The 16674-nt window shown below is 44.7% G+C and overlaps 1 protein-coding gene across 1 annotated transcript in view; it reads left to right on the top strand.

Moving 5' to 3' along the window:
• Positions 1-869: 869 nt before the first annotated feature.
• COLEC12 (collectin subfamily member 12) overlaps positions 870-16674 on the top strand; it is a 157211-nt gene continuing 141406 nt past the window's right edge. The window contains exon 1 of the mRNA XM_060243915.1: positions 870-1215. Coding sequence (XP_060099898.1) covers positions 1209-1215 — 7 coding nt within the window. The 5' untranslated portion in view covers positions 870-1208. The remainder of the gene's footprint in view (positions 1216-16674) is intronic.

Genomic DNA, 16674 nt, shown 5'->3' with positions numbered 1-16674 from the left:
CCCTGATGTGACCAACCCTCCAAGAGCTTACAGTAGGCCCTGTAGGAAGAACCCACTAAGCTCTAGAAGGATTGGCTACATCAGGGGGGTGTAGCCTAATATGCAAAAGAGTTCCTGCTACAAAAAAGCCCTGAATATTACATTTGTATACAAAAACTGTTAATTTTTTTCCCTAAATGATGACAATCTCAAATGCACAAATGAAGATTGACAGTCGCCTAAATGAATAATGTATGGAATGTATGGAAAAATCTGTATCTATTTTCAGACATTCATGAAAGTCATCTGAGATGGTCAGCATACAGAATGTCAGCCTGTGCCAAATTTTGGCCCGGTCCAGGTGATGAGTGTGTGTTTGTGAGAATTTTCATGCAGCTTTACAACTTTAAAAGGAAAGAATAAGCAATATTTTCATTTAATGATGGTGTTCTATCAAAGCTGAAAGGTATGAAATGACTCTGGGGAAGATGCATCTCCTTCTTAAAAGGCCTTGAGGAGCCTTATGAAATGGGCAGCTTTTTTTGTTTGTCAGGCTCCCCAAGGAGAGCTGGGCTGGCTGGCCTTCTCTCTTTGACCATCCCGCCCGGCCTGTGGAAAGCCCACACCTATGTCTGCGAGTGTGCCAAACCCCCTTCAGCCTCCCGCAAGCAGGCCTCCTTAGGAGCCTCCGGCAGAGAGGAGTCAACCCCACGAAGAGAAGGGAAGGCGGCTGAGAGCTGAGGCATTCTCGCCTCGCAGGACAGTCTGGGGGTTTGGGGAGGCTACGGGGTAGCTTGTAGAGGGAAGGAGCTCTCTCTCAGAACTTCTCCTCCTCCTCATTTACCCTTCGCCTGAGGGTTTATTATTACAGCCTCTCCCCTGCAGCCCAAATCGTGAAAGAGGCGGGGGAACCAGAGAAGGGGCGAGCTGCTCAGCAGCCTTTTCTCCTTTCCCCTTACGGAACAGAGGGAAGGAGAGGAGGGGCAGCGGCTGGTCGTGTGAGTTCAGGCCAGTCGAGAGAGTGTAAACTTTACATCTCTGAGGCAGCTAAGAGAGGTGGGGAGAGAGAGAGAGACTTCAGGGCTACAGCCACCCTGCCTAAAGTTTCGTCCTTCTGCTGATCAGAAACTCCGGGGTGCCCGGCATGAAAGCCCACTGAAAGAGTTCCGGAACAAACTTCACTTCTTCAGGCTCTGCAAGTTTCCTATGTGGCTACTTCGTGTGCCACCATGAAAGGTAAGCAGGAGCCAGGGCGAGGGGCTGCGTTCCCAAAGTGTGTGGGGAGGATCTGGGTCGTGAGAGGAGACAGCACGGCTCTGTCAGCGATGAACATGTGGTGCAGCCTGCTTCTGGTGGGCGCAAATATTTTTACAAATATGTGAGCGTAAAACTGGAGCTGCATGAGGTCGCCGCTCTAGTCCTCTAAGGATGAAAGCTGCCGTTTGTTCTTCAAGAAAAAGTCGGAGCTCAGCAGCTTCTTCTGAGTTGTTTACAGGTCCCATTTGGAGACTTTTTGATTAGAAAAATATGTGCAGGACAGCGGTGTGCTCACCCAACTGAAATTTCTGTCTTCCTTAGCATATATTTTTGATCACCTATCTTTACTCCCTCCTTCCCTTCCCTTGTATCTCCTATGCAGTTTTTCAGAGTAGTGTGTGTGTGTTGGGGGGTGGAGCATTTCGTGATGTTCTTGGTGTTGCTTCTAAACATCTGGTAATGATTAGGTTCCAGTAAAGGCTTAACAGGCTTGTGAAATATATTTGGCATCTTTCTCTCCCCCCCCCCCCAGTTCCATAGACTGGAAAATATTTTTTCTTTGCATTGCATGTGCTAAAGATGAAGTGTAAGATTGCTCTGAAATCACACTTCAGTATGAACAGGTTGAATTGTCCAATGATGCCCTGTAGCTTGTGATTACAGAGTGTGGCTTTAGCCCTTTAAACTTTAGCAAATGAGTCTCTATCTTAAGGTGGCTAGTGACTGGAAAAAACACATGCTAATATTTTGCAATAAGGCCTCTTGTTCATGTACGGGAAGAACCTTGGAGTGAGCTCAGAGCCCTATACACCAGGGAATAATTACAAGCGAGGCATCAAAGCACATTTTGGAATGTTTAGAAAGCAGTTGTAGCTTGCAAGCCTAGATTCTCTGATCAAATAAATCTAAGTAGGTAAAGGGGGGGGGGGATCATGAAGGAATTTATATCTGGGTACCAGCCTCTTGTTTGGATTATGAAGTTTGATTCTAGATGCTAAGAGGGCAAACATTTTAATAGTTTGTTTCTAGAGACCGATAGGAACATGATGTGATCATTTAGTTAGCTTGCCAGAGAGGCAGCCTTTGGGGAGAAATGTCTTGTTTTACTGAGCCCACACACATGTGAAAATATTGTTTTGAATGTCATTTGGTGAGGAGAATACTGAAGGTTATTATCAGGTTTTTTTTGTAAAAAAAAATTGCAGAGCAATCAGGTCTCATTGTGTTGCCACTGAATGCCACCAGGACTGATGTAGATTTAGTAACTGTGTTCTTTAGCATACAATTGCAGTACAGTATTTAGGACAATGTTACCTGTTATTGTTAGGATTAAGCCACGGTTAGAGTTTCTTATTCAGGATTAAAGCTGAACAGTGTCTTAATGCTTCTTATTTCACTGCATGTTCTCCCAAACTTGACACTGACATGAAACTTCCATTAATTTGTCTCCGGTCAAATGGGACTTATCTGTAGAATATATTTTCATTACAAATTTACTTTCCTATTGAGTGTCTAGCATCAGGGCTTTTTTAAATTTTTGAGCAGGAACACAGTTCCGGCTGGCTTGGTGTCAGGGGGTGTGGTATAATATGCGAATGAGTTCCTGTGTGAAACAATGGTGGCATCTGGGAGTGTGGCCTAATATGCAAATAAGTTCCTGCTGGGCCGTTTCTACCAAAAAAGCTCTGACTATTACTATTTGCTCATGGTACAGCATGATAGATTGACATGTAGTAGAATTTCATGTTAGGCTATCATGTGATAGTTGCAGGTGTAGCCGTCCTGTGAATTGTTAGTTGTTTACTCACAGGTGATTTCTGCCTTGCTGTTAGTTTTATCATACAGATGGGGAGATTTTCTAGACTTTGGGATCATATGTACCAAGGCTGAAAATGCATCCACTGCCCCTTTCAGACAAAATGGCAATCATATGTATCAGGGAGATCACATGGAGCACATTCTCCACACACCTAATGAAACATAATGACTGAAAATACTTTGTGTGTTTTCCTACGCTAGTGAAAGTGATTCTATGCATGGTTGTTGCCAAGTTGTTGGTCAATTTCATAGATCCTAATGATTCTTTTTGTAGGACATTTTGTAATTACTTATGAGTGTTTCCCCAGAATTATGGAATTTCATAATAAAACTAGTAGAATGGAATGGTTACATTACAGAGATAATAAGAACATCCATCAGTTAAAATTTTAAGTCAATTGGGAACACAAAAGTTTTGAAAATAATACATTCTATCAACTTAATTTCACATTTATCTTTTCTTGTTGTTTCGCTGATATGCGTATTCAGCTTTGCACATTTTTGTTAAATCTTTGTTTAAATTGCTTTTTAAAAAATGCTTGGGACTTTTATGTCGTTAGCATAATCACATGTTCTGTTCCCAAGTAATAATAGCACTGACCTGCAGAATGCAGTAAACCCCTATCTGTGTTCCAGCATCCAACTTCCCGGAGAGCTAAAGATTATCAGTATAATTACATCATTATAGATCTGTAACTCATAATTATATTTCCATTGCTGGAATTTTAATGTTGTGTGTCAAATAACTGAGATTCCTATTTAGCTGAATGGTCGTTTCATATCCTGCAGCATAAAGGAAGTTTGTACATAAGAATATATTTTAGTAATAATCCATTGAATTTATCAGCAAACTTTCCTCTGTTTTAGAATCAACTGTATGTTTGTTTTAATATTTCTCGTTATTGGAAATTCAAGTACTTTGGGTGAGTTATGCAACATCTCAGGTTCTTAGGAAACAGTGAGAAAATGTTAACATGTATTAAAACCTAATTTATCATAGGAGAAATTGAGGTTGATTCAATCAAACTTTCCTTGGATTTTGTGTCTTGGTCATGCTGGAGTATAACCAAAAACAAAGGAGACACATTACCTGCACTTCATTTACTCATGAAGGTAATGGAGTATTTTAAATCAACTCATGATGTCATAACAATATGCAGATTAGTGCAGATGCATTACTAATGCAATAACAAATTATATTCATGCAGTCAAGTTAACATCAAATTCTTGTGCAACAAACACATTTCTGGGGTTTTGCAGTTAATATGAACTATATTTCTCTATGTAAGCAACCTATGCTTACTGCGTAGGCTTCCCAATCCCCAGGTCCCAGCGGGGGATCCCCCGTTTTTACAGGCTTCTCCCCGCCCCAGCCAGCTGGCCGGCGGGGGAAGCCTCGCCCCCCACAATCACCATGCAGTTTTAGAGCTCCTGCAGGTCCGTTTTTAAAATATGTGCCTTTAAGGCTGAGCAGGAAGCAGGAAACAGGAAGGGCGTCAGAAAACAGCCCCTCCCTTTGTTTTGCTTTCGTTTTCAGATCAAGTAAAGTTCTGCAGGGACAAGATGCAGTATTTGTGTGTGTGAGAGAGGGAGGGAGCAGGAGATTCCCTGGTTTGGAGGCCTTCCCCCCCACTTTAGAAAGTGGGGGGGGGGTGGAAATGTCTACTGAGCACTCTATTATTCCCTATGGAGAACGATTCCCATAGGGAATAATGGAGAATTGATCCACGGGTATTGGGGCTCTGGGGGGGCTATGTTTTGAGGTAGAGGCACCAAATTTTCAATATAGCATCTATTGCCTCTCCCCAAAATACCCCCCAAGTTTCAAAACGATTGGACCAGGGGGTCCAATTCTATGAGCCCCAAAAGATGGTGCCCCTATCCTTCATTATTTCCTATGGAAGAAAGGCATTTAAGGTGTGCTGTTCCTTTAAATGTGATGGCCAAAACTGCCTTGGAGTTCAATTATGCTTGTCACACTCTTGTTCCTGGCTCCACCCCCAATGTCTCCTGGCTCCACCCCCAAAGTCGCCTGGCTCTGCCCCCAAAGTCCCCACATATTTCTTGAATTGGACTTGGCAACCCTATTACTGTGGCAGTCTGGCAACATTGCAGTTCAGGCCAATCAAAGGACTAATTGGTAGGATGTCTGGGGTAGGCCTACCAAGATGAATGAAATTCGTAAATCATTTATGGTATCCTACCAGGCTCTCAAGAAACCTTCTGCTCATGCCCAGGACAGCCAGTCTGTAACCTTGAGTTAGAAAAGTCCAATCCATGACTATTGGGCTGGGTTCTGTCTGTCAGGTCAGGAAGGGAAAAAAATGTAATTTGTGAACATGCCATCACTTTTGCGAGAGAGGTCTACAGAGATAGGTCATTAATTTTTAAATCCAAAATGTGACATCACATTATCACATTCATGTGTCCAAGTTGAGTCACCTTTAGGTCACCTTTAAACATTTGCTGTATATGGAATCTACAGCATTAGAAAAGTTTCCTTGACAAATTCCAGCTTTCTCCACAGATAATTTCATGTAAATTTGAGTTTTGAAAAAAGATTCAGAAGAATTTTGTTATGAATGAAAGTTTATAATTTTCACTCTCCTTGAATTCAAAACTAGTGCAATGAGCTTTCTTTGCAGTTATTTCCTGGAAGAAGACCAAGATCCAAAATAGCCATTCTCTTATGTGAAAGCTCTGGAACATAGTAAATTTGCCAATTATTATCAGCTGAAAAATTAGGCTTGCAATGGAAATGATCCAGAAACCTGAACTTTACTGTACCTGACTCGAAGTCTTGAATGCCAAACTTCTGAGTATGATTTCTAAAGCTATAGTACAATGAAAAACAAATCCTGCAGTATATTAATAGGTGATTATTCAACAGGATACTGTTAAGGGCATGTAGAAAGATTCACGTAGGTAGTCATGTTGGTCAGAAGCAACAGAACAACATCTGAACAAATAGAAAAAAGTTCTTGAAGAAATGTTGCATGCACATGAAAGCTTATTCCGAGAATTAAATTTTGTTGGTCTTGTGTTTTTTTGTATTTTTTATGTTTGTGTGCATACCTGGACAGTCATGATAACCTCTGGTGACTGACCACAACTGGGGGCATGAAGGACATTTAGAGAGGTGGCTGAATACAGCCTGCCCCTGTCCTTCTGGCTCTGGTATTCCAAGGAGGTCTCCCATCCAAATACTTGCCAGAGTTGACCCTGCTTAGCTTCTGAAATCTGATGAGATCAGACTTGCTTGGGCTATCCAGGTCAGGGCAGCTTCAAGGTGCCACTGAACTTAAATTTTGTTCTGTAAATACATGTGTTTGATATTTCTTGGAAGAAATGGGAGTAAACTCCCATGTTACAATCCAACAAACGGATGTGGCTGGGGGTGCTTAGATATGGACATGGTGCTTTCAGACCACAAAATCTGCATTTATTTATATGAGAGACAAGTTCTGTGTGCAGATCCAGGTTAAAAGAACAATGGGGGAGGAGCTGAATTGGAATGGGGACCTGGCTGACCCCTAACCTGACATTAGGGCAGTTTATGCTGGCACAGGGCACTAGCAGCACGATGCTTCTGAGTCCCACTGGTGCAGGAATGCCACACTTGCATGGCAGCAGAGCAACAGCACAAACCTTACCACCAGCATAGAAGTGGATGTTCCAGGCAGCATGGCTGCAGTTAGATGGCTTCCAGGTGTCTTCAGTATGGGAATGCCTCTCTGAGCAGGTGCAAAGTTGAGTTGGCAAAATGGTGTCATAGCCCATTGACAACCATGGTAACTTCAAATTTGTCTCCCCCTCCCAGCTGCAGCCATACCCATAGGACCTTCTCAGGATGCTGACAGAGTGTGCACTCAGTTCTCACACTCACCTGCTCCAGATGTGCTCCTCCTTGGGATCCAATCATAGTCCCCCTCTATAAATGATTCCAGGAGGTCGCTCCTGAATTCCAGCCAGTTTGGTGTAGTGGTTAAGTGTGCAGACTCTTATCTGGGAGAACCGGGTTTGATTCCCCACTCCTCACAGCTGCTGGAAAGGCCTTGGATTAGCCATAGCTATTGCAGGAGTTGTCCTTGAAAGCAGCTGCTGTAAGAGCCCTCTCAGCTCCACCCACCTCACAGGGTGTCTGTTGTAGGGGAGAAGATATAGAAGATTGTAAGCTGCTCTTAGTCTCCGATTCAGAGATAAGGGTGGGGTATAAATCTGCAGTCTTCTTCTTCCAAGGGGCAACTCCATGTGAATAGGTAAGCAAGCCTCTCAGTCTCCTACCCCTCACCTGCCCTGAGCCTACTACAGTGGCACCAAGCCACACTGGCATCTCACCCTCTCGAACCCAGCAGCCATATAGACGCTATGTAACAGACGGTTAGGTGCCTCAAGCCAGCCTAAGGCAGTTGCCAAATGAGGGGAGCCACTGTGATGGCCAGGGATGGAACTGCTGTCCTAGTCAGGTGACAACACCCCCCTGGCCAAAGCAGGTGACCAGGAAGGGCCTTCTACTGGCTGGCACCACTCTGGTAAGGATGTGTCTGAGAGGGCCCAGAGCACCCACCCAACCCCTGTGTTTTCTTTATTTGCAAGTCCTTTTAGCCATGACTGAAGAGACATGAGGACCCAGGCAGTTTAACAACAAGCTGTAGAACGGGGGTGTCAAACTCATTTGTTATGAGGGCCAGATTTGACATAAATGAGATCTTGGGCCGAGCCATGTGTGTCATGAAATGTAATGCCAGGTAGCAGAGATATAAACTTTAAAAAGGACACAGACAAACGCAACCAAAGATTTTTTTAAAAAAACACATACATAAAAGTTAACACTTGCAATGTTTTGCTTATTTAACAGTCTCTGATAACTGACACCTCTTGCTCTGAATTATTGCATCAAAATCTGGAAACAATGTCTGTGCTGTAACAATCTTGAGTAGGCTGTTCAGGTGTGTATCTGTAACTTGGAAACTTTTGATTTATTGGCATTCATTACAGAAATCTCATGGTCAATGGTTTGAGCCTAAGACCCAGGGAAAAACAGGAAATGGCTGGGCATTGTGAGCTTTTGTACATAAGTTGATTCATGTGCTGGTCAACCAAGAGAGAAAATAGCTCCTATGTGATTGAGTAAGTCTGGCAAAGCGAGCTGTGATGCAGAAAAAAGCAAGAGAAAGAGGAGAAAACAGATGATAATGAGTTGCTCGAGGGGCTGATAGGAGCACTCCGGGGGCCTGATCCAGCCCTCAGGCTGCATGTTTGACTCCCCTGCTCCAGAACAACAAGTGGGTAGTAAAACATAAGTACAACAGTTAAATAAGAAACAATAAAGGTTGGTGCAAATCAAGGCTTTTTTTGTAGAAAAAGCCCAGCAAAAACTCATTTGCATATCAGGCCACACCCCCTGACACCAAGCCAGCCGGAACTGTGTTGCTGTGCGTTCCTGCTCAAAAAAAGCCCTGGTGCAAATAAACAAACAGCCCTAATCCGACTATACATTTTCCTTCCTCTAATACTGAAGACTCACCCTCCTTGAGTGAGGAAACCCTCCTGCTGCAGCTGTTCGAGAGCACTCCCCCTTTGTCTGCAGTCTCTCTAGAAAGAACACACTTCCTTTCCAGCCAGACTTTTTATGCTTTCCACTCAGGTTCCACCACCTCGTGGCTAGTTTTCCCTCCAGAGGAACAGAAAGAATTCTGGGAGATATAAGCCCCTATATCTACTCCTAGGCAAGCTTCTCCCTGCCCAGTAGGCTACACTAGGCCTGAGATCATGACACCAGCAAACACCATCAACTTATGTGCTGGGTGATACCACATGATGGTCACACCCTTTCCCATCCAGGAGCAGTATGTTGTGAAGCTTCTAATGCTATTCCTCTTCTATAAGCAGCAGAGCCATAGCTACAAGGGGGCCTGTGGGGGTACAGCCCCCTGACTTCTGGGTGGGGTCTCCTGACTCTGCTGCATCCTTCTCCATCCCCTGCCATTAAAATAGCTTCTGCCACCAACCCCATGTGCGATTTGAGTGGTAAGGAAGGGAGGGTGGCAGCAAGGAGAGTGACAGGGAGGGAAGAGAAGTTGCATGGGAGGCTGGGGGCTGTTTCCGCTGCTTGCCCCACATGCTATTTGAGTGGTGGGAAAGGGAGAGCAGTGGTGACGAGAGCGACAGGGAGGGAAGAGAAGGGTCTGCTGTTCCTTCCTTTTCACTTTTGTCACCACCGCCCTCCCTTTCCCACCACTCAAATAGCGTGCAGGGCCAGCAGCAGAAGTAGTCCTGGCCTCCCGTGTGAGTTAAAGGGCCTGCAATCAGCTGATAAGCAGATGGCCCATGCCCTTTTAAATTGCGTGGCAGACTGGGGGCTGCCTCTGTTGCCTGCCTCATGCGCTATTTGGTGGTGGGGAAGGGAGGGTGGCAGCAATGGGAGCAGCAGGGAGGGAAGAAAAGATCCTATCTATTATCATGCCGGACAGCACCCCATGACCTTCCCTCCCTAGCACTATCAGTCTCGTCACCACCGCCCTCCCTTCTCCACCACTCAAATAGCATGCGAGGCCACCAGCAGAAGCAATCCTGGCCTCCCACTCATGCGGGAGGCTGGGGACTGCTTCTGTTGCCCATCCCACACAATTTGAGTGGCAGGGAAGGGAGGGTGGCAGTGACAAGAGAGGCATGGAGGAAAGGGAAGGTTGTGCAGGGCGCCAGCCAGCTTGATGGTAGTTCGGAGTGACCATGAGAGCATCTGGAAGGGAAGGCTATGGGTTGGGGCTGCTGAGTGCCTCCTGAAAAAATTAAAGGCCCCCTGACCTTCCAAATCCTGGTTATGGGGCTGATAAATAGGGAGGTACTGACAGGACAGCGACTCAGGTGAGGAGACTGCAGAAACTGTCACCTGGGGGGGCCCTTGCAGCATCAGAGCATCAAATGGGGTGCCCCTTTTGCCTCATGGAGGGCCCTGTGAGACTGCCAATGACCCTTCGTTCTGCTGCAATTCAACATTGCCAGCTGCTCCTGCATATATTTTGTATGTATGTAGGTACTGATTCAACAGACAGGCAATACTCCAGCCACACAGCTGAAACACCATCAAATGCTCACACCATAGCAGAAGCCTCCCTTTGTAAGCACCCAGACACATCCAGCATTAGGGTTGCCAGCCCACCAATCTGAGCATGGGTTCCCCGGCTTTTGTGGGCTCCTCCTTACTGCCAGCCAGCTGACTGGCAGGGGAACCCCACCTGCAAATGCCCCGAAATCTAGCGTGATGGCATCACCTAGAAGTGACATCATCACATTACTGACATTGTGCAACAATGCTCTAGGTTTTGGGCAAAACTCTGGTAAATTTGGGATCAGATCCATAGAGTTTTGCCCAACACCTAGAGTGTCACCATGCAACATTGGCAGTGTGATGACATAACATCTGGATGATGTCATCCTGCCACATGCACAAACCATGTGGGGCAGAAGATTCCAGCAAGGATCTGAGAGCCTCCTAGATCAAAAGTAGGACCTGGCAACCCTATTCAGCATCCTGGTCATTCCCTTCCCGCTGCCATCAAGGAGTTGCCCCTAGCAGCAAATGACCAAGCAGGATACCAGTCACAGGTATCACAATTCCATTATCCCTGTATTCCTTTAATAAAGTTGAATCACTGTGTCTGTCTGAGGACCTTGTGTCTGTTGGGGACCCATGGCAGGAGAGGGCTGAGGAAGCAACAAGGACCCAGTGGACACAACAGGAGCAGAGGCCTCATCCTGGCAAGACTGCAACCACAGAAACTGACAAAGATGGACTGAGAGATTAAGGCAAAGCTCCCATTCCCCTACTTACAGCCATATAGTGCACAGGCACAATTGGTGGGTTGGCCAACTCACCTTGTGCAAGAAGGGGGAGAAGTGTCCTGGGATGGCAGGATTCCACAGGGGCAATGCCATGCGTGGTCACTTCTGGAGTGGCCCTGGAAGAGACAGCCAACCCCAGTGAACTTGTGTGGCCCAATAAACAGTGCTGAACTCATTGTTGGAACAAAGCCATTGGCATAAAGGCCTACCACCACAGTGAGGTTCGGCCAATAGCTGAAAGTGTTGTAGAGCAGATATGATCAGTTTCAGAGGGCATAGCCACCTCAGGGAATATTTGAGTATGCAAATATTTGGCTTGAATGGCAAACAACTGTGGCAACTGGGCCACATTGGCTGCCCACAGCACTAGCAATGGGCATTGCTAGCAATATGTTTGTCACCCTTTCAGATGACCTTCAAGAAACACAGCAGCCATTATTATTATTATTATTAAATTTTATTTGTATCCCGCCCTCCCCGCCTAGGCAGGCTCAGGGCAGCTAACAACATTCAATAAAACCTTATACAGTATACAATAATTAAAAACGACATTAAAATTATACATAGTTAAATACATATCTTAAGACTAATCCAGTTTATATAATTTATAACTTAACAGCAGCAGAGATGTTCCGGGCGCTGTTTATCCATTTACATATTTATATAATGGCAAGGGTCACTATAGAGTTACTTTGTTGGATCATCCGTTCGGCCATCCTTTGTCAGCAGTCTAGGAAGGCCTGCCTAAAGAGGATGGTCTTGCAGGCCCTGCGGAATTGGTCTAGCCATGACAATGAATGCTGTCACTGCTCATTGGGAGTCAGGTTCCAGAAACTAGCATCCTAGGGCCCAGTGCCCACAGAGTTAGGACCATCTTCCTGTTGTGGAGTGGACACAGGGGGCCTGCACCATGGAGGAACTGGTCATCTGCATAGATGTGTAGTCCCATCCACAATCCCCCTTTCTCTGTTTTGCTTGCAGAAGTTACACCTCAGCCATCCAGCCAGAGGTGCGACTGATACATGGCTTAATCATCTCACCTGGTGGAAATCTTGACTTTATAGTCACTGTCATTTCTTCCCTTTTTTCAGAGGATCCTAAGCAATGTGAAAAACAGGATGACTGACGGGGCCAGACCACCTTCTGGCCAAGGCCATTGAGGGGAGGGGAAGGTTTGAGGGTCTCAGATGCACATGACCCCCATGGCAGCAACCTCACCAACGCTTCTGGACACCAGAAGCCACCATGGCTTCAGCAGCTGGGCCACAGGCACATATCTACAGACCTGACTGAATCCTTTACCTGGCCAAATGCACTCAAGGGCAGCAGACTATCCTGTCAGTTCCACTGGCACTCCAATGGGGGCATGTGCTGGGAGGATGCAGCCCTCATTTTGGGGGAAGTCCATATGGGGCCAATGGTGCCCCACACCACGGTGGAGTTCAGGCATCATGGGCAGGCCACCTGTGGGTCCATCATACCTTGCCTGGGCTGAGGGGAGGAGAGGCCCCCCAACTGCCAGCTGGGCCATCAGGATGCCTCTGCTACCAGATGTATGCCTACACATCCTTCCACTCAAGATGGCCCCTAAGGTCCTGCCTTGCAGAAGCCCCCAGTGACAGCTCAGGGTCCTGTACCCCAGCTCACAGACCCTCCACATCAACCCCACCAAGAGGAGGTGGGAGGCATTGCCTCATGGCAATATTGTGGAGCCTGGTACAAACTGCTTCACCACTGCAAGTGGCAGCATAGCTCTGTGACTGCTGTTTAGTGGAGGCATTGGAGTTGCATCTTAACTGGCTGGATGCCTGCTCAATGATCATGTGTTTTTGTCAGCGGGCTTGGTTGTAGGCTGTACAGTCCAACAGGTCATGTTCAGGATCTGGCTTCAGCAAATATAGCAGCAGGGGATACCTTTGATCTCCTAAGGGAATGGCACATGAGGAGTCAGGGATGGTGTCTTCTGCTGTATGTCTGCCCAGCCATGCCCACCATACTAACCCAAGAGCCATCCTTTGCCCTCTGGCCAGATAATTGAGGCTGGATGCAGCAAAGATCTGGGCATTATGGGTGCTACCTGGAAACTTAGCCATGAGATCCATTAAGATGTCCTGGTGGTCAGAGGAGACCTGAACATTCAGACTGTAAAAGTGGTGATGGCGATTATGGTATACTTGCAACTTTTCTTGGGGGCATTGAGGGCTATGTGGGTGCAGCAAAGTAAGAAATCAGAGGTGTGCAAAGAAAAAGGTAGTAAGATTTTCTGAATTTTTAAAAGTGAGCCAATTTCTTTAACAACACAGTTAAAGTTAATTGCATTACTCAATCCAAAGTAGTTTCCATAGGTTTCAGTGAGAGACACATTTCCAGAGCTACATCTGTCATCCTATGATGCCAGTTGGAATGAAATCTACAGGTTGTACCCACACCCAAGTGGTCCTGTTTGCCAAACCGCAGAGACAGGAGAATATTTTAGATGCAGTTCAAATTCAAAATCATTCTTGCCTTTGGTTACAAATAAAGGTTTGTCACTGGGTGCCTAGCATGCAGGCACAGCCCCAGAGGACATAACGGTCAAATGACTGGCAGAAAGTGGAAGTGCTGTGCACAGAAATGCCAGTTCTATTCATTTGGCACAGCGGCAAATTCTTGTGGCTGTTCAATATCCATGCCATACAGATACTTTCCTAATCACTGTCTCTCCTCACTGCCCTCCCCTGCCACCTGTTGCCCAGCCAGGAAACTGAAACCAGATTGGAAGGTTTTTGTTCACACAAATTGGAAATAACTTAGTCCTGATTAATAGCATTTATAATATTAATACATGTGTATTGAATCAGATTTTGATTTGTAAAGTTCTGACTACGTGTCTTTACACAAAACTATGATGTTGACCATCAGAAACACCGTAAGGCTAAATATATATCCACATGTTTCTGAGTGATTTTTAAATTTCAGAGCTATAAAAAATCAAGCACGCAAGCTTCGCACACAAGACAATAGAAAATGCCTCATATTTTAAGCTAGCAATATAGAATAGGGTGATTAATATGAGGATTAATGAGTTGCTGAAGAAATAACGAAAGCACTTGTGAGGATAGAAGGACAAGATGCCATCACTCTAAGCAAATGAGATGTTATTTCCTGACCTAATATGAAAGGTACTGAGTGTCAGATTGAAAGCAGGTGTCGGTGTAGCGAGGTTCCTAGTCCAGAAGAATGTGGCGTTCCATCAGGGAGACTATGGGGCATCTGAATGAATCTAGATTTCTTCTCATATCAGCTTCAGGAAATAACACCTGATCTGCTCATAGAAACATTTGTTCTTCACCCAAATTCATTTGTTCTAAATTCCTGTTTTGGTAAGTCTGTTTTATGTTTTTTGATTCATAGAATTCTTAGATCATCTTACATCCTCACAATGCACATGCCACCACAAACTCTATTCTGCATTAGTACTAGCAACTGCACAAACATTTCCCCTGTTTCCAGTGATCTGTGCATATGCGGAAGAACCTAAGTATTGGCACGCATGTCACTGTTTCTTCCAAGGTGAGGTTGCAGAATACTTACAGCAGCTCACTTTCCCATGTAGCTTTACTTTCTTCGCTTTGGAGTTGAACTATGGATACTTCCTCTTCTCAGTTAGAAGTTCCCCATTTTCCTGTTCTTGTTGAAGCTCAGAGTCTTAATCTGTACATATTAAGGCAGTTTGGTGTAGTGTTTAAAAGCAGCGAGCTCTAATTTGGAGAACTGGGTTTGATTCCCCACTCTTGCACATCCAACCAGCTGCGTGACCTTGGGTCAGTAACAGTTCTCTCAGCCTCACCTGCCTTTCAGGGAAGGGAAGGAGATTATAAGGCACTTTGAGTGAAGGATGGGGTATAAATCCTCCTCTGAGACTCCAAGTAAAGGGTGGGTATAATCCTCCTCCTCCTCCTTCTTCTATGTAGTACTGCAAGAAAACAGTTTGGAACATAATCTTTTGGTCTTGATTAGTTGGTTGCAACTATCAGCCATTTGTTAACTCATATAATTTGCATGACAGTTTAATTCATCTTTATTAAGCTTTATGGGGTAATGGCCATGTGAGTGACTGTGTCAAAAGCCTTGATGAATGTTTCTATGATATTTGCAAAAATATTGTCTTGCAGGTTACAAACACAGTTTGTTTTATTCCACTGGTTTTGGCACCATTGTACTGCAGGGGTGGCTAACAGTAGCTCTCCAGATGTTTTTTGCCTACAACTCCCATCAGCTCCAGCCATTGGCTATGCTGGCTGGGGCTGATGTGAGTTGTAAGCAAAAACCATCTGAAGAGCTGCCATTGGCCACCCCTGTTGTACTGCATCAGTTTATCTATCTTAATTACCTGATTGCTTGCTACATTCTGTGATTTTCACCAAATTTTCAGATGTGATTGACAGAATATGAGCTTCATTCATATATTTGGTATGAACAGGGGGTGCCAAGTTCCCACTGGGGGTGGGGGATCCCCCAGTTTGGGGGCCCCCATCCCTCCATCATGGAGTCAGCCACCAGGGGAATCCCTGCCCCCAAAGAGCACTGTCATTGTACTAAGTGCCTGGCATGATGATATCACCCAGAATTGACATCATCATGCATGGCACAACGCACTGGTGCCACTCTAGCATTTGGGGTAAAACTCTATGGTACCATAGAGTTTTAACTCGAATCCTAGAGCATCCCCAGCACAATGTGCCCTGCACAGTGACATCACTGTCCGGTAATGTCATAATGCAGCGTGCATGTGCAAAGTGCTCATGAATAGAGTCCCCCACAACAGCCAAGGTAGGATTTGGCAATCCTAATATGATCAATGCTTAAGGGACCCAAATCAATAGAACTTTAATATGAATAATTTCTTTGGAATCAATAGGATTACTCCTGTTTAAGTAATTTCAATATTTATTTTTAAGAAAAAATTCCTATAAAGATATTGGAGATCTCAGAAACCCAGTGAATCAATGTTAGACCTGATGCTAAAATGTTTAAAACATGGTATACTTTGTTTCTGATTTTTAAAACTACCATGCTTTTGACAAAAGGAATTTTGCTCATATGAAAGAGCCGTATCATTGGAAAAGTCAAATTGTATTTTTTTGGCAAAGGCCATATCTAGAACACATTCAATAAAAAATATTGCTCCTGTGGATTTTATACTAGTAAACACCCAGGGAAGTTCTGTTGTATTGAAAGTCATAATTATAGTACTGAATTCCCAATTCAGTCTCTTTCAGTAAGGTTCAAATGCACTGCAAATGTACGTGAGCTGTTCACATGTTAACAGAAAATTGGCACTGTCAGTTCAGATTAAACATTATTGTCCTGAATTAAAACCTGCATATGACTGGTGGTAAAATGAACTATGATTTTATGAGCTTCAAAATCTACTCTTGTATACATGTGTGACAAAATTACAGAAGCAATTCCTGGTTATTGCAGCGACATCAATAAGTGATATGTTTATTCTTTAGCTTTCTTGTGTTCTAATCAGTCTTTACTTAGAGATTTGTTTGATTCTTGTTTATATTTAACATGACATGTGCTGTAGCTCCCTCTTACATGAGCCAAGAATTACATACATAAAACTTAATAGTTAGACTGTAATAAGCCCCCTGAAATCATACTGAAATCCAAAGAACCCATGGATCTGAAAGGCTGCCAGAGAAGTGGAAGGTTCAAAGCTCTATGGGCAAGAAAAGTTTAGCACTCTTAGGCTTCAACCACAAGGTTTTTCACTTGAGCTCAGTG

This window comes from Heteronotia binoei, chromosome 7 (assembly GCF_032191835.1).
Source record: "Heteronotia binoei isolate CCM8104 ecotype False Entrance Well chromosome 7, APGP_CSIRO_Hbin_v1, whole genome shotgun sequence".
Classification (NCBI taxonomy): Eukaryota; Metazoa; Chordata; class Lepidosauria; order Squamata; family Gekkonidae; genus Heteronotia; species Heteronotia binoei.
The sequence above is the reverse complement of the archived record's forward strand: the minus strand, read 5'-3'. Positions and strand labels throughout refer to the sequence as shown.